Source organism: Trifolium pratense, linkage group LG1 (assembly GCF_020283565.1).
Source record: "Trifolium pratense cultivar HEN17-A07 linkage group LG1, ARS_RC_1.1, whole genome shotgun sequence".
NCBI classification, from domain to species: domain Eukaryota; kingdom Viridiplantae; phylum Streptophyta; class Magnoliopsida; order Fabales; family Fabaceae; genus Trifolium; species Trifolium pratense.
The window spans coordinates 2,958,981-2,980,182 of NC_060059.1; the positions used below are offsets into that span (position 1 = coordinate 2,958,981).

A 21,202-nucleotide genomic window follows, 5' to 3' on the forward strand; every position below is an offset into this window, starting at 1 on the left:
AGCAACAAAAAAATTGGGTTGCTAAGTAACCTTTAAACTAAATTTGGTCCTTATTTATCAAAAAACAATTGGGCCTTAGACCACCGTCGCAAGATAAGAAATTGCTACGTCATATCTTCACAATTACGCTACATCTTCTAAAATTTAGTTGTTGTATAATTTTTTGCTTAAACCCTCCTATTTTTAGGGAAACGAGATCCTGGTAAATTAGAATTCGGCCAAAAGGTAACAAATGTAACCAATAATTATTTATCTCAGAAATCGAATTTGAATTCTCTTAAACAATTTATTTTTAGAAAATGTTCATTAACCACTTAAACTCAATCTGTTCATCATCAAGTATCAGTTGTGTTATGCTTTACCAACTCCACATACACACTTTGACAAAGCTATTTAATATTTTTAAAATTTGACTGGTAATATTATAACTTTTTTTAAAAAATCTTAGCACTCACGTTATTTTAAAATTCTTAAGTTTTTATTTTAGTTTGTTTAATAAGAATACTTTAGTAATGGAAACTCATTTTAACATTAAAATCATCACAACAAATTGTTTTTTCAACAACTACGCATAGCTCAAATAACACATTTATTTATTATAAGAAAAATAAAATATATTAAGTTGAAAGACTCGTCAAGTCTTGAGGTCTTAGAAATCCACCTAATTGGACAAGAATGTGAAACCTTTGACATTTTGGGACATTTGACTCGCTTCCTTATTTGGCAGTTTAGGATAAGATTTGGACAAGTTTCCTTCATTCACAATTCAGATTCTGCTGCGTGCTGCCGGCAATCACACGCAATATGATTTTCTTCACACATACATAGTACTATTACTTTAGAATTTTCCGCCAAGAAAAGGCAAAAACATTATTAACATTTAATTGGATAATCCCTTCCCCCTCCCTTTATTCACATTCTTTTTCCTTGTATATGAGCCAGAGCCACTATTTCCATGAGCTTTTCGTAGTTACCAAAGGACAGGATATTCATGGTAGCATCTCTCTATCTTTGATTTTTCTACTTCCACACACAGTTTACAGAGGCAAACATAAAAATGGGGAGACAATGGAAAGAGATTGGGTACCGAGGTGGCGACGGCGGTGGCTCGGTTGAAGAGTTGGCAAGTGTAGTTTTTATGTTATGTGCAGTATTAGTGACCCTATCTCTTTTTGCTGCTATAATCTTTTTTTGTGCAGATGGAATATCCAAAGACTCAACCAAAGCCTCCGGCGCTACAGCCAATGGTTCTGCATGTGCTGCCGCCGGGTGTGGAGCAGGCTGTGGCGGAGGCTGTGGTGGTTGACCTTTGTATATTCCCTCCTCACTAATATCATCCCAATCCTCTCAGTTCACTGCTATGAAGTTAGATAGGGATTTTTCTTTTAGTTCTAGTCAAAATAGTATAGGGTGCTACTGCTATGACTGTACAAGGTAAAGTAGTTGTCTTCAATTGAAAAAATGTTTCATTATGTAACAATGGGTAATGGTTCCCTTTAAGGTCCACCCCATAACCAAGTGTAAGATGCATTTGAGATTGTTGATTTGGTAATTGGTATCTATTTAGGAGATAACTTGATAAGTTGGGTTTCTAAAAAATAATCCCAAAAGTTGGGATTTTACAAAATGATGCAGAACAAAGATTTATTTTTTGCATTTTATGTAACGTCTTCAAAGACGTTGACAACCTGTCCCCATTTTTTCTTTTTCTCCCTTTGATAGAGTCATAACATAAGTAGTCCTAACAAGAATGCACATTTGATTTACTTTAAAAGATACATCATGGTCAAGAATGGGCACACTTTTATATAATATCTGTGCATGAGTATTCAATATGTGTCCAACATACATGACTCTTCTTTAAGAAAATAAAAGATAGTTGAATGAACATAAAACTTTGGATCAGAAAACTGTACCTCCTTCGAGTTTTTTTTCAAACTGCATAGGATCTAGCTCGCCACTTTTTGTGATGTAAATTTGTGCTTCATGGAAGGAAGTGATTTCCCCATTGATTATTATAAATTGACCTTCAACCATAAAAATATTTAAATCCCACTTTTTTTTCTTATGTCAGTAGAGGATATATCCATTCGGAATTGTTCAGCTGGAATGGAGATGAACATATCTTTTAGTTCCTCTGGAATATTCAAATCATCAAGAACCTGTAGCACCACACAATGATCTCAATAACAGTGAACTTGAAAAATAAGAATACCAAAATCAGAATTGCTATTTTTTTGTGTGGTACAACACTACCTTAAATGCACCATCTACATTCCGACCACCCACAAGGAAAGTGCATCCTGTTTCTTTACAGCCAATAAGTATCTTCAGCATCTTGTTGTAGTCCCCATCATAGTATTTAGGCTGCAAGAGTAACATGAATGCTTGTTAACAGGTTAATAAAGTAAGGACAAACTGAGGATTTCAGGTTCTGATCACTATAAAACCATTCAGACTTATGGCTTGGCATCCACGATAAAGCAATATAAATAGGATATAAAGTATAACACATTTATTTTTCTATTTGTGTATTTTCTTATGTTTACTGACTGGCGTAATACTGTTTTCAAGAGGATATTCACAACACTTGTGCTTTTGTTATTCTTTATAATTTTTCTTTTTTGACGTTACAACCTAGAATGCTACTTAATTAAAGCAACTAATCTGGAACAGACCTCTTAATAAACATATTCCCTCAGCCTAATTAACTGAATCTAGGACCATGTCTGCGACCTATGCAGGGAAAGGATCCTCTCATGTGAGATTTTGACATGATGTTGATTTTCATGTAACAAGATCATGTGAAAATTGTATCTACCCTCCATCTTCATAAATAATGTCTAGTACTAGAGAGACACAAGATATTTACTAAGGTCTTGCATTCAAATCCAACTCTAGCAAAGCAGCAAAAGCATTGTCCACAAAAAAATAAATCATATAGGATAGTAACATGGTCCGACAGAATATAGAGATTGAGCTGCTTGGCAAACTGAGATTACATCCCTAGAAACAATCAAATACTGACAAATTGCAGGAAATGAAATGATAAATTCATGTAAAATTGATCAAAGCAGTAAGCAATTCCATACATTAATAAGCCTCACTGCTGTGTCAACGCCAATTACAAAAGCACTGCCCGGAAAAAGTTCAGCCTTCTTATAAAAATAAGGCTGATTGGATATAATTACTGTCTGTCCTGCAATTGTTGTAGAGAAGTCATTTACAATTACAACTTTAAGTGGTTCCTTGGTTTCTTGAAAAAAAACAACTTTGTGGTTCATTCAACAATAATAAACTAAATACTGAAAAACAGTGTTATGCTCCGAGTATCATATTGTGTTATGAACTCAAATCAAAGATTTGCAAAATTGAAGAAAAATAGAGAAAGGGGAAGAAAAACTTTATTGAATGAACGAATCTGAACAGCAAAATGAAGAGATACTCTCCCCAAGGGTTTCTGCTTCTCACATTCTCTGCCAAATACAATTTGCTGAATGTTTACTTTCTACAATCACCCCCTATTAATCTAATTCAGTCTCCCCTAACTAACTAACTGCCCTAACTAATCCTAATTCCTTTGATTCCTCTTATTTCTACCCTTTACTCGTCACATGAGCTTGTCTTAAATTTTCAAAATAAAACATGTGTGAATCTCATTCAGTGTTAACTATGTAAAAATACTACCATGTTACCAATTATATAACATATGGTACATCAGAAAGACAGTAAGTCCTTGTTATATAAAAATGGAAGCGGAGCCCCCTTCATAAAATAGTATAACAAATTATCTTAAGAATCCAGTGCACATAGTTAGGTCTTAGGACCTATGTGTTTTGAATATTGAGCCCAGGAGAGCATAAAAGAACCTCACCAACTTTTTTAAATTGATTGACCCGATCTTTGATCTGAAACAATGTTAATGGAGGTTTGTCTGCATTGACCGCTGATATTTCAAAACATGGATACCCATCACCACAAATGCTGCATAGATGTGTTTCAATAGTTGAGATTATGAACTTGAATTCCCAACAAATGAGAATAAATTTCAGTGAACAATCATACATATAGATAACTGATCCTAATTAGATTTCCGAAATAGATTTGATCTAAAAAAACATTAATTTATACAAATATAATGTAAACTGTACAGTTTACACTTGTTATTCAATTAATGATATTTGAATATCATAGCATTGACAAATTATGATAACTAATCATGATAAGTTATTTCTTTGCTTCATTATTAACTAATTATGATAACTAATATTAACATTTTCAGTAAATATCAATATGATTTCATTTTTAAAATATCTAAAAGCAAAATAGAACAGTAGCCTTTATCCAACAATGGTTGCTCAATGGTCATAATAAGAGTGGAGTGGACTGTGAACCCAGATCAACTTTATCTCTATAACGACAGGGGTTCAAATCCTACCTTCAGGAAGGTTTTTACCTAACCACCATCCCTTACCCAAGGGTTAATCACACAGCTATACTTGCGGGGATTCCCATTTGATGATAAAAAAAAACATAAAAGTAACAAAAGTCTCTTGACAAGCATATTAAAATAACAATAAAAAAAAAATATTTGTATTCTATAAGTAGCCATTCAGTATATTAAACAAACAACATATAACTTTGTGCATTTTTTAGCAAATAGCGTGAGATTCTTACCTTGTTGCAACTTCCATGAGCTTGAGATGCCCATCATGTAAAGGATTGAAAGAACCGGGCAGTATTATCTTCCTTTCAGCTGGGATCTCTGAAACCAAAGTATAAAAATTTATCAGTAAGGAAGTAAAACGTAATTGTAGATGTATTAATATTGCTTCTGCACAAAGGTTTAACTATACCACTTCTAAATGGATAAATCTTGAAGCATATTTGACCGTTTATAAGTTGTTCTAACTCTTGATCTTCATTGAATTGCTTTTCACATTCATCAGATACATCTGATTCACTCAACTCTGGAATAGCGTTTGAAGGAACCTTACATGCATTTGCAATAGCCTAGAACAGAAAAATGAAAGGAGCAAAAAGAAAGACAAAAAAACTTAAGATATTTAAACAAATATGAAGAAAGGAATAAAATAAAGTTTAGCTTCCAAATATTCCGGATCCCATTTTATGGAATCTGCAATGTTCTTATACAATACAATATGGAAATGCAAATAAATAGCAAAACAAAAAGATTCACTTATTTTCTCAAACCTGCTACACACCTTGAGCAAAAGATGACTAGAAACTCTATCTTCTTCCTCTCGAGTGCGAAGCCCCTAAATAAAATAGTTTGCAAAATAAATAAATATAAATATTTATTATGTGTGTGGTGGTTAAGGAGAGGCTGCTACAATACTCCCACTTATCTTTTACAAATTGGGAGTATATTAACATCCTACACCTTTTTCATTTGGACAAAAAACCCACTCCTTTTAAAAACAGCTCAATCAGCAGGTAGTAATGTAAATTACAATTCCTAGTTATTTGGAAATCTAAATCTTCCACCATCAACTGCTTTTGTTAGTATATTGCGTGGAATGTGGGGTTTGGCAGCATAAAATTCATGGCCACTCCCACCGCCAGTCACCACCTCCGTTTAAACATTTAGAATCACTAGGGTTGCAATTGATGCCATCTCAGCAGGGTTAGATACTGTAAATAGAGTGTTTGACCGTCTGCTGGTGGTTTGTTTGTTACTATTGTGGTCACTTAGAATTTTTCCTGCTTGTTTTTTAGACTATTACCATTAACAGAAACCAGAGATGGTTGTTCTTCATGTGAAATTGAAGACTGGAACACAAAACAGAGTGAAAGCTCCGCACATTTCCTTTTTGGTATCTCTAGTTATAATTCCTGAGATTTTTTTCCTTCATTTATCAACTGTCTGAATTGATTTCCAGTTACACCTTGCTTCTCAATTTACTCTTTTATTAATTCAAAACTAATCAAGGCTATAGCAGTATTGTTCTATCTAATGTTACTTCTTAGTTTTTTAATATATCTTATTTTGGCATGATTAAATTCCTTCGGCTCATCTATTCGTAAATCGAGAGCCTTGAGTGACTGTAGGAAAGGGAACAAAAACAAAAAAAATGAAAGGTTTCGGTTTCCAAAAATAAATAAATTGTACATTACATTAATATGGACAAGCTTTAATGATTTTTTGAGAAAAAAATGGGGCCGGGTTTTTGTCCAAAAAGAAAAGGTATAGTATTCTAATATACTTCTACTAAATAAGAGAGAGTATATTAGCAATTTCCTATGTTGTGTGTGTGCGCACACGAGATTATCACATGTTCAGCATCAAGTTCAGAATAATATTTAGAACAAAAATAGAGGATAACGGTACCTTAGTCAAGGTCACTCTTGATATCCAAAGTCGGTCAGCTGTTCTTGTTGACATATAAAATCTATAAATGAAAATAAAAGGAGTTCAAATGTGATATTTGAATATTTCAAAATAAAGTGACAGATTAACAAGAACCAAAGTCCCGCAATCGAATTATACAAAATAAATCCAGAGGTAACTTGACAAAAATTGAGTTTAACCTGTACCAACTCATGACAGTGTAGTATATTTATATACCCATGACTAATACATCTAGCAGCATTTAGGAAAAATATATCTTCATAGGATGTCATGAGCAAATATGTGCCCTTATTATAAATCTCATGTGGTGAATGATAGTTTCAATGTTACTTTCTATATATGATTATCAAAACAAATCAATGCCTTATTAACATATTTCAGTCATAGTAGTGGATTATAGTCTGTATCATCTCATTCTTGAACAAATTCAGTGTATGAATAGTTCCTGAAACACAAGTTTTGATATTTTTATAGTCCAAGAAGTTGTAGCAGTTTGTTTTCTATTTTCTTCGATCCCCACCCAACTTATCTATGCTTTCCAGAACAATTGATCTTCGAACCGAGGCACGTGAACCTTACCATGTTCTCATTACAAATAATTTTCACATATTGCCATTCATTGGGTAGTTTCACATGTATTTCTAGATTAATTTTGCAAGATCAATAAGAACCTATTGCCATAAACAGAAAACTAACTTTAAGACCAGTAAGGTGTATTTAAGGTACGACATGTTCAAACATAATCTGGAATCCCCCATGGCAATAAGCCTGTGAGATGGAAACTAGTATGCACAAATCAGAATACCATTGAAAAGTTCACTTATTACAATGAGGTCGATTAACCATTTTGAAGGTAAAGTAAGTAAATTTAGACAATACCTATGTTCGCCATGTTTTGGACGACTGCTAGCCAAAGAACCGGTGAAGCCCACACCAACAACCGGGGATCCTAATCAACAGGTAAAATGCATATCACATTAGTTCATTTTGCTACTTTTACACAAACACACACATACATACATACATACAAGTTGCAATAATTAAATTTTTACATATATCAATACACAGACAGCAGTAAAACCAGACACATGATTGGTACTAAATAGAATATTTGAATTGGGATTAATGAAGTAATCAACCTGGAGAGGAGAGTTTAAGAGCACGATTATAAGCTAATAAAGCCATATCTTCAGCAGTTTGTTGACTACAAAATTGAGATGGAATCTGCAAAACAAAACAAAACAAAACCAATCAATAACTGAATGAATTTGTATTTATAATAATGAATGATGAAATTGAAGATGAAAAGGAAAGGACCTTAGAAAGTAACTGAATGAGAGACATTCTAGAATAAGGAACAACAGCTTCAAGAACAGTGTTGGAAGCACCGGGAACAGATAGCAACAAACCTAGAAGCTGAGAAGCTCCGCCAGAAAGATAGAGAACGGCTTGAAATGGAGAGGAGTGTATAGATTCAACCACGGTTCGAATGAAAGGTTCCGTCATTCTTTCAACCTCTTCTCTTCGCGTTAGTTATATATGTAATGTAATGTAATGTAACACCTTCGCTGCTATGTCGACTTTTTTTTCCCACCCCATTGAATACAATATTCTCTCTCTCATGGATAATTTTTGGACAGATATAAATCATTTTTGTTTTGGGGTTAGCAAGCTAAAAATTTCCCACCCTACCTCATTTCTTGCGCCCTACGAATTTGCCAAAATACTTCGTATACTAAGTAGCGGACACCCCAAAACATCGTACCTTTATAATATTCGCTACTTAAGTAGCGGATAACATTTACAAAAATTTCTCATTTTTATAATATTCGCTACTTAATTAGTTATAGGATCTTCTATAATTTTTGCTAAGAACATATTAAAAGACGACTTCTCTTAGTGAGCACGATCACCCTCTTTCTATTTCAACCCCTGAAACTCCTTAGGTTACCACGAGACCCTTGTCTCGTATGTATGACATTCATGATTTGCACCTAACTGCTAGAGACGTACTTACCTCTAATAACCCTCATTCTCATATCCTCTACACTCAACTTCCTCCCCCAACATCTGACCTCGTCAATAACTTACACATCATATTCAACAGCTCTATTGATGATGCTTATATTTGCGAGTTTCACTTACCCGAAAAGATCAAATTTCTTTTTTGGTTGGCATGTCATGTCACACTGTCGAGGGATGAACCACTCCTTCTACTTGTCCTCGATGTGGTACACATAACTTTTCTTTATTGATATTCTCATAAGCAACGTGGCTGGAACTTTCTTCTTTGGAGACTAGTCCCGGTTTCTTTTTTCTTTTGTTTGTTTTGATTAGTCTTGTAACTAAAAATATGCATTATTTAATTATGCAAACACTTCAGGAATATGCAACATTTCATTATTTTAATAAAAAAAGTTATTTTTTTAATTTGCAAAAGAAATGAGACTAAACCGAAGAATATAAAAAAATTACATGAAAATAACACGAGTAGAACTCCTCTAACACTTGCTCCAAACTAGTAGGTGGCTCATAAAAAAAGAATTGTCTTGTACCAAACACCCTAAATTAGCTAATGCTTCCTAGTGAAGATTTCACTTTGTGTGGAGTTTGTTTCAGTATGGGCTTCCTACAAAGGATAGTCTTGCACACCGTGAAACAACTTCTATGGATCTACTTTATGTTAGTGGTTGCAGTTATTTTTTGACTTTCCCAACACTTATTTGTGGAGTTTTTATTTTTTGATAATGTTCGGAATTTAATTTTAGTTTGACTAGGTATTAGTGGTGTCATGCCAAATATATGTATCGGAACACATTCATTCATTTGGTGGTCTTATGTGTGAATTATTAGGTACATATCATGATATATATGATGCACGTAATTTGGATACTTAATCTAACTTATTGAAATTTATGAGATCAAAATTATATTTCTCTATATATGTGACAGAAACAAAATCCATTCGATAATTTATCTTTGATCACACCATTAGTAAATAGTAAAAACACTAATTTTCAGTGGAAAAGAAAACTATGGAATGACTAATAATAATAGGGGTCTTGCTAACTAGTGCCCCCGGGGCACTAGTTAAGGAGCTAAAAAAAGAAATAAAGGAAAAGTTATGCATTGAAACAATCAAAATTTAGACTTTTCATGTGTTGACTACACAATACTCAAAAAAAACTTTCTAAATTTAAATTCTTAACCAATGCCCCTGAGCACTATTTAGCATTTGCCTAATAATAACTAATAAATGAAAAGTGCAATATAATTGAATACTGTGTGCGAGCTTGAGTAATCTTAATTATTGTTCATGGTGGTGGTCCATTTGTGAATAGGTGCTATTGTAATGAAAAGGGTGTGAAGATTAGAACATGATGATGAACATGAACATGTACTATGTGTATAAAAAAACAATTTGAGGAATGGCAGCCATGCCCATGTATATGTCTCTCTAACGGTTGAAAAGCATAAGAGGATAATCATCACTGTCGGTGTGTTATTGTTCCCTCCCTAATATCGTTTTGACCAGCGCCATATGTACAAGTACAAGTACAAGATGTGCACATCACTGCAGTTTCTATTTTAATTATTAGCAGAGTTATTAACCGAAAATGCAGTATATTCTGATAAATAAATTAATAAATCAATACAAATATGAGTAAACCACAATGTTTATACTATTTAACTTTTTCAATATCTCTAATTAGTTTGCGTCTCTGTTACCCGTTTTTCAATTTGGTCTTTATGATGACATACATTTTCAATGTCACTTGAATAAAATATTATATTGTATACTCTTTCGAATTCCGGTCATCTCACTTATGCACTTGATAGTGGAATTTCTAACCACTATACAACTTGACCAAAAATAAAAAAACATCCCACACAATTTAAGTTGCACGCACTCAAATGTTAATTTAAAGTACTCTGTTTGTTTCTAAATAAATGACACAGTTGACCATTTATCAAGATTACTATTTTAGTAGAGAGTGAATAAAGATAACGGTTTATTTGGATTAAGGTTCAAACTCTGACCATATACATAAAATGTAATCTCCCTACGAACTTAGGTATGCTTACTAGCACCACCAACTTAGTAGTTTTACTTATGAGAATAGTACTAGCTGAAAAAAGAAATATCGCAATCAATCGTTAGTTGGTTCATCGGTGATTGTCGCTAAATTTGGTAAGGAGAACCAATGTTTGATGTCCAGCAACTGAGATTGAGAAAGAACTAAAACTACTTGATGTCACAACTGACTCCCAAATCATATTAAACAGTTAAGTGAGTTTGATACCGATGGTGTAATAAAAAAAAAAACATATCGCAAGAAATTGAGAAGGAAACTCGTGTCGCGCGTGAGTTGTTTGTCACTCTCATACTCACTGACATTGTATTCCTTTCCGTTTCTCTCTCTCCGAGGTCTCGCTTTCCCATTCTTCCACACAACACACCTTTTACTGTTTAACCATTTTTTGTCTTCAACAACACCTTGCATTGTCCCTTCTTTTCTTCTCTTCTCTTCTCTTCTCCTTCTTCTCTCTTTTCTCTTTTCTCTTTTCTCATACAACTAACCTAAAACTTCTTCTCTTCAATCTTCTACCTCCAACGGTCACAAATAAAAATGTTCCATTTCCTCTTTTTTCTTCTCTTTTTCAACTCTCTTTCACCTCTAACATTTTCACTAAACCCTGAAGGTTATGTTCTCTTAACACTCAAACAAATCATCAAAGACCCACAAGGCTCTATGAACAATTGGAATTCTTCTGATCAAAACCCATGTTCATGGAATGGAATCACTTGCAAAGACCAAACTGTTGTTTCCATTAGTATCCCAAAAAGGAAACTTTATGGTTCTCTTCCTTCTTCACTAGGATCTCTTTCTCAGCTTCGTCATGTCAACTTCAGAAGCAACCAACTCTTTGGAGCTTTACCTCAAGAGCTTTTTCAAGCTCAAGGACTTCAAAGTTTGGTTCTTTATGGAAATTCCTTTTCTGGGTCTGTTCCTAGTGAGATTCAGAATCTCAGGTACCTTCAAACTTTAGATTTGTCACAAAATTTATTTAATGGGTCATTGCCTGCTTCAATTGTTCAATGTAAGAGACTTAAAACTCTTGTTTTAAGTAGAAACAATTTTACTGGTTTTTTGCCTAATGGATTTGGTACTGGTTTGTCTTCTCTTGAAAAATTAGACCTTTCTTTCAATCAGTTTAATGGGTCAATTCCTAGTGACATGGGGAATTTGTCAAGTTTGCAAGGAACTGTTGATTTGTCTCATAATCATTTTAGTGGTTTAATTCCAGCTAGCCTTGGAAATTTGCCTGAGAAGGTTTATATTGATCTTACTTACAATAATTTGAAAGGTCCAATACCACAAAATGGTGCTTTAATGAATAGAGGACCAACTGCTTTTATTGGTAATCCTGGTTTATGTGGTCCACCTTTGAAGAATCCATGTGGTTCTGATGTTCCTGCTACCAGTTCACCTTCCTCGAATCCAAATCTTCCTGAGAATTCTCCACCAAACGGTGCTGGAAGTGGTATTGGGGGAAGTGAGAAAAACAAAGGGCTAAGTAAAGGTGCTGTGGTTGGCATTGTTGTAGGTGATTTAATTGGAATTTGTCTTTTAGGTTTGTTGTTCTCTTTCTTTTACTCGAGGGTTTGCGGTTTTAATCAGGATCAAGAAGAAAATGATCTTAACAAGGGAAGGAAAGGAAGGAAAGAGTGTTTTTGTTTCAGAAAGGATGATTCTGAGGCACTATCTGATAATGTTGAGCAATATGATCTTGTTCCATTAGATTCCCAGGTCGCTTTTGATTTGGATGAGCTTCTTAAGGCTTCCGCTTTTGTTCTTGGTAAGAGTGGAATTGGGATTATGTACAAAGTTGTTCTCGAAGAGGGGATTGCTTTGGCTGTGAGAAGATTGGGGGAGGGAGGTTCTCAGAGGTTTAAAGAGTTTCAAACAGAAGTAGAAGCTATAGGGAAGTTAAGACACCCAAATATCGCTACTCTTAGAGCCTATTATTGGTCTGTTGACGAGAAGCTTCTCATATATGATTATATACCAAATGGAAGCCTTGCTACAGCAATTCATGGTAAGTTTTAATAAAGGGAAACTTGCATATATGTTTGGATTGACGGTGAGTTTGATAGAACCACAGCGTCCTGCTGTGATTTTAGCAAAGCTACAATTTGGAGCTTCAACAAAATCACGGTGTCCCCGTGGTTCTGTCAAACTTAATTTGATTCCAAACATGATGAAAATATATTTTATCTTCCATTATAGGAAATTTCCGATCTTTTGGTCTAACATTATTGATTTCATTTATTGTCTGGTTTTGATTTTATGATTTCAGGGAAGCCTGGACTTGTCACATTTACGCCGCTAAGTTGGCCGGACCGGTTGAAAATCATGAAAGGAACTGCAAAAGGATTAACCTATCTGCATGAATTCAGCCCGAAAAAATATGTCCATGGAGATCTGAAGCCAAGTAACATACTTCTTGGACTTGACATGACACCCTACATTTCCGATTTCGGTCTAGGGCGCCTCGCAAACATCGCTGGCGGTTCACCAACCCTGCAATCGAACCGAGTGGCTGCAGAAAAACTGCAAGAAAAACAAAAGAGCTTGTCCCACGAAGTAGCAGCAAATATTTTGGGAAATGGTTATCAAGCTCCAGAAGCACTAAAAGTGGTGAAGCCATCACAGAAATGGGATGTTTATTCATATGGTGTGATATTGTTAGAATTGATTACAGGAAGATTACCTATTGTTCAAGTAGGTAACTCAGAAATGGACCTTGTTGAATGGATTCAGTTCTGCATTGAAGAGAAGAAGCCACTCTCAGATGTGTTGGATCCATATTTGGCTGAAGATGCAGATAAAGAGGAAGAGATAATTGGAGTTTTGAAAATTGCAATGGCTTGTGTTAATAGCAGCACTGAAAAGAGACCTACAATGAGGCATGTACTTGATGCTTTGGATAGATTGTCTGTTTCATCTGATTGAGAAATCTTAAGGGTGCTGTGAATTGTGAATTCAGCTCATCTAGAAAGCTTTTGCTTTTACTCATGTTCATGGTTTAAGAATGTCTTAAAAACTGCTTGGATTTTCAAGGAGTTTCTCTACATGTATGAATCCTTGTAATGGAAACACTAGAAAATGATTAATTTGTTTGAGAAAAGAATTCGCCCCTTGATTATTACTTGTATTTTTTTTTTTTTTTTCTGTTTAGTTAGCTGGTATGCATGAGTAAAATATCTTGATGAGTATTATTAATTTTTGATTAATTTTACTTATCCGTCTTTATAGTGAAATACAAGAAGTATTGACAATGAATTTGATAGAGGGGACCACGGTTCGATTCCCGCAACTGCAATCGGGAAGAGGTTGAAACTATTTGATGTCCGAACTAACCCCGAACCAAATTAGGTGGTCCAGTGGGTCGGTTACGTGAAAAACCAAAAAAAAAAAAATGACTTTAGTGAAGATCTATTTTGGTTACAAGAGAGAATGTTAGCATGCATCCTATTTTGGTTTTGTTATTAGTGAAGATCTGATGTCTCACACTGTGTCTGTTGTTGTGTCTGTCTTGATCAGAAGAGTTATGACTTTATTCCGGATTTGGATTTCCTGCTGTACAAAAGCACGCAGTTTCACGCTGTACTGCATCCTGGCCGTCCGATCACGATCCAACAGCTTAGATTAAATACAGTAAAAAGCAACCACTACAGATCTGATCTGTTGGATCGTGATCAGACGGCCAGGATACAATACAGCGTGAAACTGCGTGTTTTTTGTACAGCAGGAAATCTAAATCCCTTTATTCCAATGGAATGGAATGGAATGGAATGGAATGGTACCACACGACTTATTTACTTGCTGCTTTTCATCTACAACCCGTGAATGAATGTGATCATCATGATGCATCTTTCCACTTCCTCTCTCATCTCATCTCATCACCAACTTTAATTTGGTCCTCAGCTGAGGGGTCCTAGGCCTAGCTATGAAAATTATAAACAAGGAATTGCATATTGTGTATTGTGTAGGTAACAACTGCTTTATAGTAACATGGTTCGTGTCTGTGTTTCTCTCATCGGACGCTTTATTCATAATTTATTTATTTATTGCCTTTAATTAATTAAAACATTCAGGATCCGACAAAGATTGCCTGACATACATTAACATATTCAGTCACTTTACTGTTAACGGGAACATATTTTTAAATAATAATAATAATATAGGTGTATTAAAAAAAATACATACTATGTTAAGGAAATCAGATATTTAATTATTCTTTAAGAACCTTGTTCAAAAAATTATTCTTTAAGAACTAATATGATGATATAAATTAACAATCTAGTTATAATACTACTATAAATTAATTATACTAGTTATGAGAATGAAGAGAATGAGGACGTTTGTATGAAATTTCTTATTGCTCTAAAAATGTGCATTTTACATGATTCAAAGGGTGATATTTATACTACTAAAGTTATGAATAAAATAACTTAGATTTACTATTGTGAGTTGACATTTACATTGATAATTTTACATTACTATTTTAAGTTGATATTTTAGATAAATATTTCAACATTAATAGTAACAAATGTCTTTCATCATAATTTAGGGATTTTCCAATTTATGATAACAATATATATGATATTGTTCCATCGTTCTTTTTAAAATACTAGCTAGTTCAACGTCAATCAACATTAAACCAACTAACGATTGGTTGGCGCTCTCCAATTTGCATGTGCTACAATTTGACAAGATTTTACTGACTCTGACTATGACAATTAATTGTTACTATAAAGTATAAACTACTAGTAGTAGAAGATGGAGCACATTAAATTAATTGTTTGGAATGCCCAAATCATGTGGCGGAAATTTAGGGAAATGGAGTTTCTTGTATCAATCTGGTAAGTAATCTTGTTAGTCTTCTTCTGACTTTGACGGATACAGCCCTTTTCCCCGATGATAAAATATACAGTACTGGTATACTATCAGGGTATGCCTTATTATTCTATTGAGATTGAGATAAACATTTGTTAGGTTTTTGAATAAATTGTTTGTAGTTTATAGCACAAGCGTTTATAATTATATACAGGTTATTGGTGTTTTCATAATAAAAATAAAGTTAAATTATTTTTGTATAAGTTATGAGCTGTTTTCATAACTTATGTAACATAAACTATGAAAATAAGTTGAAAATAGGTAGTGAACAAAGTCATAAGTTTGTTTTCATAAGTTCTTTCAAATTACGGAGTATATCACTAAAATTATAGCGGTAGATAAATTCAAATAAATCAATGGAAAGATATTAGAAGAACTTATAAAAACAGCTCAATACTTCAATTACTTCCATACTTCAAATGATTAATAGTACTGGAGTTTAAGAATAATGATGTACTGATTCTGCAATTCCAATTAGTTAGGCATTAATTGAAAACAACATTGTCAATGTGGCATACAAGTCAAGTCACCCAAGTGAAGTAAGCATCAAAGTCCTTAGATTCATTAATGATAATTATTTTTCAATTTTCCATGAGGACTTGCTTTACTACAATCTAAAATAGCATGTGCCAAGAGTTTAATGCATCCATATCAAGTACTACTACATAGTCAAAGTTTAGACAACTCAATACAAAATCATAATCATAATATAAAAACAAATTAACTTAGTTGTATCTATCTATGCTATCTAAGATGAAATGTTAACATAGCCACCATTCTTTCGTGCAATCCTTAGCCTTTTCACACATTCTACAAACTCCCTGCTTACAAAAACAAACAAACAAACAACAAAAAAGTTAGAATAATAATGATCAACTAGTAAAAGTACTTAAAAATAATGATAAATACATACTTCCATGGGACATCACCAACAGTCCTCCAATTATCTTCTCTGTCCTTGTACAATAATGAATATTCTGATCCAGATTCAAACAATCTTATACCAGACACTGATTGGCTACCTGAATGGTTCAATTAGTTAAAACTATTCGAGAAAACAATCATTTCCATCCTTGAATGTATCAGACATTGTTATAATAGTGTCCGAGTGTATTGGAATTGTAAAAACCTTACGTGACTTTCGTTAGTTAGTTTAGTCCTCAAATTTGACTTTCGTTAGCAAGTTTGATCCATTAAATGACTAACAGAAAACACATTCAATCGTTTTTGTAATTTTGGTACATTATAGGACTACGGTGAAAATGTCTCGCACATTTAGTGACCGAAATGTAAATAGTTGTCCACTTATATTTTATCATTTTATAAAAGTATAAAGTATAATGTCACTAGTAAATAAAAAAGTAACAATGCTTTGTAAGTTCATTATTGAAACTACTTACCAAACATGTCTTCTAATTGAATTGATAGACTTGAGTATCCTCCATGATCAAGAATACAAATTTTCCTACCAATAGAGACCCCATCCATGTTAACCTTTACATAAGCCCATCTCTCATTACTCTGGACCCCCTCTATTTCTTCATCAAAGTTTTCATGTGCAGATCTACAATGTGTTGTGCTTGAATTCTTCAGATTAGGCCAATCCATAAGGTCAACATCATACACTGAATCCATACAATTATTTCATTAGACTATATAGTATAAGTTCACACTATTCATGCTACAATTTCAACCTTAATTAATATTAACCATAGTTTTCAATTAATCATAAGTGTCAGATCATTAAAATCGTTTGACTTAAATAACAACGTCTATTTCTATGGTTACACATACGATTGAAGATTGATAGTTATTTGTTGCCAGTGACAGTGTTTCAAAATTAAATTCATATAAGAAAAAGAACTGAAAAATTGAAAAAAAATGAACAAGGAGATGAATTCATACAATTGGAAGAAGAATGATAAGCATCATGTTGAACACTTCCAAGACTAAGACCAAGATCAATTATGCCATCATCTTGCTTATCCTGATAGAAAACTGAGTGAAAAGTTGAAGAGTTCAAAAGAAAACTAGAAGTATTTGAGTCCATTATTAAAAAGTTTAGTACTAACTAGTCAATGCATATTTTCATTTGTAGACTTAACACATTTATAGTGAAATTTTTTTGAGTATCTAAAATGAATGGAAATTCCAAATGCACATGGAAGACAAGGAAACCTACTCCATTATTAATGATTGAATGCATAAAGCTTATCTTCTGTTACTGACAACATGGAAGACATGGTAAAAACAAAACACCACAAGAACAAGGGATGGCCAAATTGATCCTTTACAGAAGTTATTCTGGATTATGCTACCTAACATTGCTACAAATGTTCAGAGTCTTGTGTCATTTTTTACATTTAACATACAGATTCATTTAGAGGTAATGATGTACCCTTCTGGCTAAACATTTGTCATAACTGAAAAATCAGTAATCTACTAGCAGAAGTTACAGTGTAATTAAAGCATGTATGGTGTCTGTACTAATAGCAGAAATTACATTGGAATGCACAGATCAAATGTGACACATACCTAGTTTGTGTTTGATTCTACGGTGTCTAAAAATTGATTTTTAATGAATTGATTATGAAACATTATAGCTAAGTTATTCTAAAAGCTATTTTCCTCATTCATTCTTCTTGATAATGATTATTGATTACACTCACTAACTTTTTTATTTATATGCATTGACATATTCTAATAAACCAACCAATAACTCAATATAATGGATCTATTTAATGCTTACTAGAAAATAGGGACTCATCTTATACATCTTATAAAATATTTCATGCAACTTGATCATAGTGTTTAACATATTTGGATCATAACAGACGAGCTTGTTATTCTGCCTAACTAAACTCACCCAAACATAGACTTAAAGGGATTCAATAACTTCGAAAGAAGTGTTTGTTGAAAAGAAGGGCATACAAATAAACTTGATTATTAGAATTTAGTGCTAAAAGTTCACAAACTAAGTCTTGGAGCATATCAAGGGATTTGAATACAGCACATTGTGACTCTACGCAGTCAGCTCATTTTAATCGTCGGATTAAGATTGGTCGATCCAAATTTTAAGGTCGATTTTAATTGTTTTTATATCTAAAATTTGGACCGTCCAAGCTTGATCAGACAGTCTATATATAGCTAACTACATTGCAGTCACAACCTACGGACTACACACAACTCCAATCTCATATCAGTGTAAGTATATGTCTTGCTATATTTTTAGAAGATTTGAAATTATTTCTACAGGTGTAGAATTTGGAGTAAAACTGTTAAATTTGATCACCGCAGAACCAAAGATACTACGATAATCAATTGTGACAATAGATAAGAATAAGAAGATATAGGCCTAAAGTTGAATGACTTTAGAATATCTGTTTGAGTTATCTTCATATGTGACATGACTGTCACTTTCCAAGGGAACAGAAATCTGCTTGGATCCTAACATCCCACGCCACCCTTGCCTTATAGTACGGAGAACTTCTCAATTACAATATATTCTGAATTAGAGTACATCAAAGTTTGGATTTATTAGTGGAACTTCTGAATTACAATATACTAACTTGAATGTTTATCCCAACAAATCATAGAGTATAACTCATTAGAACAATTTTCGATACCTCTGTGTCCCGATAAGGTATTAAAATTATGGAATCAAAGACTATCATGGTATGACATGATTGATAGATAATCAGATTTTTTAAAGGCATACTATTTGGATTAAAAAAAAGATTAGGTCTTGGCTGGCCTAGTTAACAAAACAAGTAACATCTAGGTGTAAAGTTTGTTTTGAATAAAATGAAGCAAGGATTGATTTAGATATTTCTTGGGATGTCTTAAGATGAACAATGGAGGGCCCCCTGAAAACAATGTAGAAGGTGAAACCATTATTGAGATCTCTTGCTGGCAGAGACAATGTGACCTTGTGTCTATTTTATTTTTCTTCTTGTTTTCGATCTATAGAAAAAGCTTAGTAAACTTTTTTTCTAGTCACGACAATGTGTCTGTTTCAACTTAGAAACATGTTCCAAATCACTATAGAACCAAACTAAGTTTGCCGTCAATGTGTAGGCAATAACGTTTTTTTTTCTTAACACTTCAATTTTGATGATAGTAAACAAACGGAAAATAGTTTTAGATTTTTTTAATAATCTCTCAATTTTTTCAAAACAAAATCATTTTTTTTTTAGTTTAAACAAACGCACCCTACATCTTATGTATAATTCAACCTTCAAAGTTCTACCCTTCACTGCCATGGGTCGAAACAAAATGTAAAAACTTCATACTCCAATGCACAAAATGTGGAAATAAAATCTTGGTAAATTTTAAACAATGGTTTGTGTGTAAATTTGATTTTATTTAAGTTAATTTTAAACAATTGGTGTGTGACAATCTGATTTAGGCTTATCATTTTGAACTATGGGGAGAAGTTAAGCTAAAGTAAGGTATATACGTGACTCTCTCTCCCCTTCCAAAGATTCCTTTGTGTTTTTTTCACTTATCTTGCCTTTTACATATTCCTTACCCGTGTAAGGCATGTAAAAATATTCTTCAGTCATAATCCATTTTGCTTATAATAAAAACATCTCTTGATTTTTCTAACTTTACAACTCTATGGTTCAGGAGTCACAGGTAAAGCCCTACATTTGTGACTCTTTTTTTTTTTATCATTTTTCTTTTTGTAATTGTGGTTCTGAATTTGATCAATTTAAACATATCGCAAGCATTCCATATAAGAGTGGATGATCCAATAAATGCAGACACCTCGAGTCACAACCATACAGGTCCGAGTGGATTGTAACGGATGCGCGCAGAAGATCAAGAAAGCACTCAATGGCATCAATGGTAGGTATATAATTTGACATATGGTCCTTCCAAATGACACCAAGAACATCACCTAACTATTTGATGAACTTGTTTTGCAGGTATACATGATCTGCGCATCGACTTTGATCGACAAAGATTAACAATAATTGGATGGGCAGATCCAGATAAAATTGTCAAAGCAATTAAGAAGAAGGCAAGGAAGAATGCCACCATTATATGTTCCAATATTGAAACATCTTCATCTAAACCAACAAAACCAAAACCAAAAGAAAATCAACCAACTCCACAGGCGCAAGGAACATCGTTTCCAGAACCAATGTTTGAGGCAACATCACCAAAACCTGCATGTCATAATGCAAGAAAACAGTGGCAGTACAACCCCGGAAATGAAGATGAAGAACAGGTTCATATGTTACACCATCATCAGCCTAACCAAGTTAACAGACTCAGTTCTGGCCACAACTATGTTGACGACAGAGACAGATCATCATATCACAATGGTCCTGTATTTCTACAAGAGCCATCTCAAATCCAACCACTGAATGTCACACATAGTTACAATACATACATGCCATCGTCTTATGTCACTGAATATGAATGTGTGCGATCATCATCATGGCACACACATTACAGGCATATGGAACACTACAATGGAGACTTCAATAATAACAATGTAAACATAGCAGCCATGTTCAGCGATGACAATCCAAATTCATGTTGCATAGTCTAGTATAGGGCATTAGACATAGAGAAGAGATACACTATACTTTCCAATGTAGTGATTCTGTAACATAATATCATTTGAAAGTTAGGTAGAAAATAAAGACTTTTTAGTTTGCACTTTGCACACGACATTAGGGAAAACAAGAATAATATTCCTAACTTCTGTGCTGAAAAATAACTTGTATTGTTGATGCCTTTCGTCGAAGCGAAAAAGCACTTCATATGTAAATATGCAAATTCCTGAATTGGTAATACAGAAACATGGTCAGGTTGACAATAGATAGAAATATGGTATTTTCTGAAATCC

At 33.5% G+C, this 21,202-nt stretch overlaps 4 protein-coding genes across 5 annotated transcripts; 2 read left to right on the forward strand and 2 right to left on the reverse strand.

Annotated features, from left to right (window-relative positions):
• Window positions 1-1,736: 1,736 nt before the first annotated feature.
• On the reverse strand, window positions 1,737-8,017 carry LOC123909170. Its single transcript, XM_045959949.1, has 11 exons — window positions 7,691-8,017; window positions 7,513-7,597; window positions 7,253-7,322; window positions 6,353-6,413; window positions 5,226-5,279; window positions 4,857-5,013; window positions 4,678-4,765; window positions 3,875-3,984; window positions 3,093-3,199; window positions 2,257-2,367; window positions 1,737-2,162 (listed from the first exon to the last, which is right to left on the reverse strand). Exons 1-11 carry the CDS (start codon window positions 7,877-7,879, stop codon window positions 2,046-2,048), a joined length of 1,149 nt encoding a protein of 382 aa, XP_045815905.1. The 5' UTR covers window positions 7,880-8,017; the 3' UTR covers window positions 1,737-2,045.
• Window positions 8,018-10,716: 2,699 nt separating this feature from the next.
• LOC123909159 (receptor protein kinase-like protein ZAR1) lies at window positions 10,717-13,567 on the forward strand. The gene is made up of 2 exons (XM_045959939.1): window positions 10,717-12,475; window positions 12,737-13,567. Exons 1-2 carry the CDS (start codon window positions 11,005-11,007, stop codon window positions 13,390-13,392), a joined length of 2,127 nt encoding a protein of 708 aa, XP_045815895.1. The 5' UTR covers window positions 10,717-11,004; the 3' UTR covers window positions 13,393-13,567.
• A 2,312-nt stretch (window positions 13,568-15,879) lies between these two features.
• On the reverse strand, window positions 15,880-17,405 carry LOC123897106 (auxin-responsive protein IAA32-like). Its single transcript, XM_045947602.1, has 4 exons — window positions 17,245-17,405; window positions 16,740-16,964; window positions 16,253-16,361; window positions 15,880-16,160 (listed from the first exon to the last, which is right to left on the reverse strand). Exons 1-4 carry the CDS (start codon window positions 17,387-17,389, stop codon window positions 16,088-16,090), a joined length of 552 nt encoding a protein of 183 aa, XP_045803558.1. The 5' UTR covers window positions 17,390-17,405; the 3' UTR covers window positions 15,880-16,087.
• A 2,369-nt stretch (window positions 17,406-19,774) lies between these two features.
• On the forward strand, window positions 19,775-21,182 carry LOC123921344. 2 transcript variants are annotated; one of them, XM_045973842.1, is made up of 3 exons: window positions 19,775-19,977; window positions 20,106-20,190; window positions 20,271-21,182. In XM_045973842.1, the coding sequence occupies exons 1-3, from the start codon at window positions 19,960-19,962 to the stop codon at window positions 20,900-20,902; spliced, it is 735 nt and encodes a 244-aa protein (XP_045829798.1). In that variant the 5' UTR covers window positions 19,775-19,959; the 3' UTR covers window positions 20,903-21,182. The 2 variants fall into 2 exon arrangements, with proteins under 2 accessions (XP_045829798.1, XP_045829805.1); XM_045973849.1 differs by having other exon boundaries at window positions 19,777-19,977; window positions 20,070-20,190.
• Window positions 21,183-21,202: the final 20 nt, after the last annotated feature.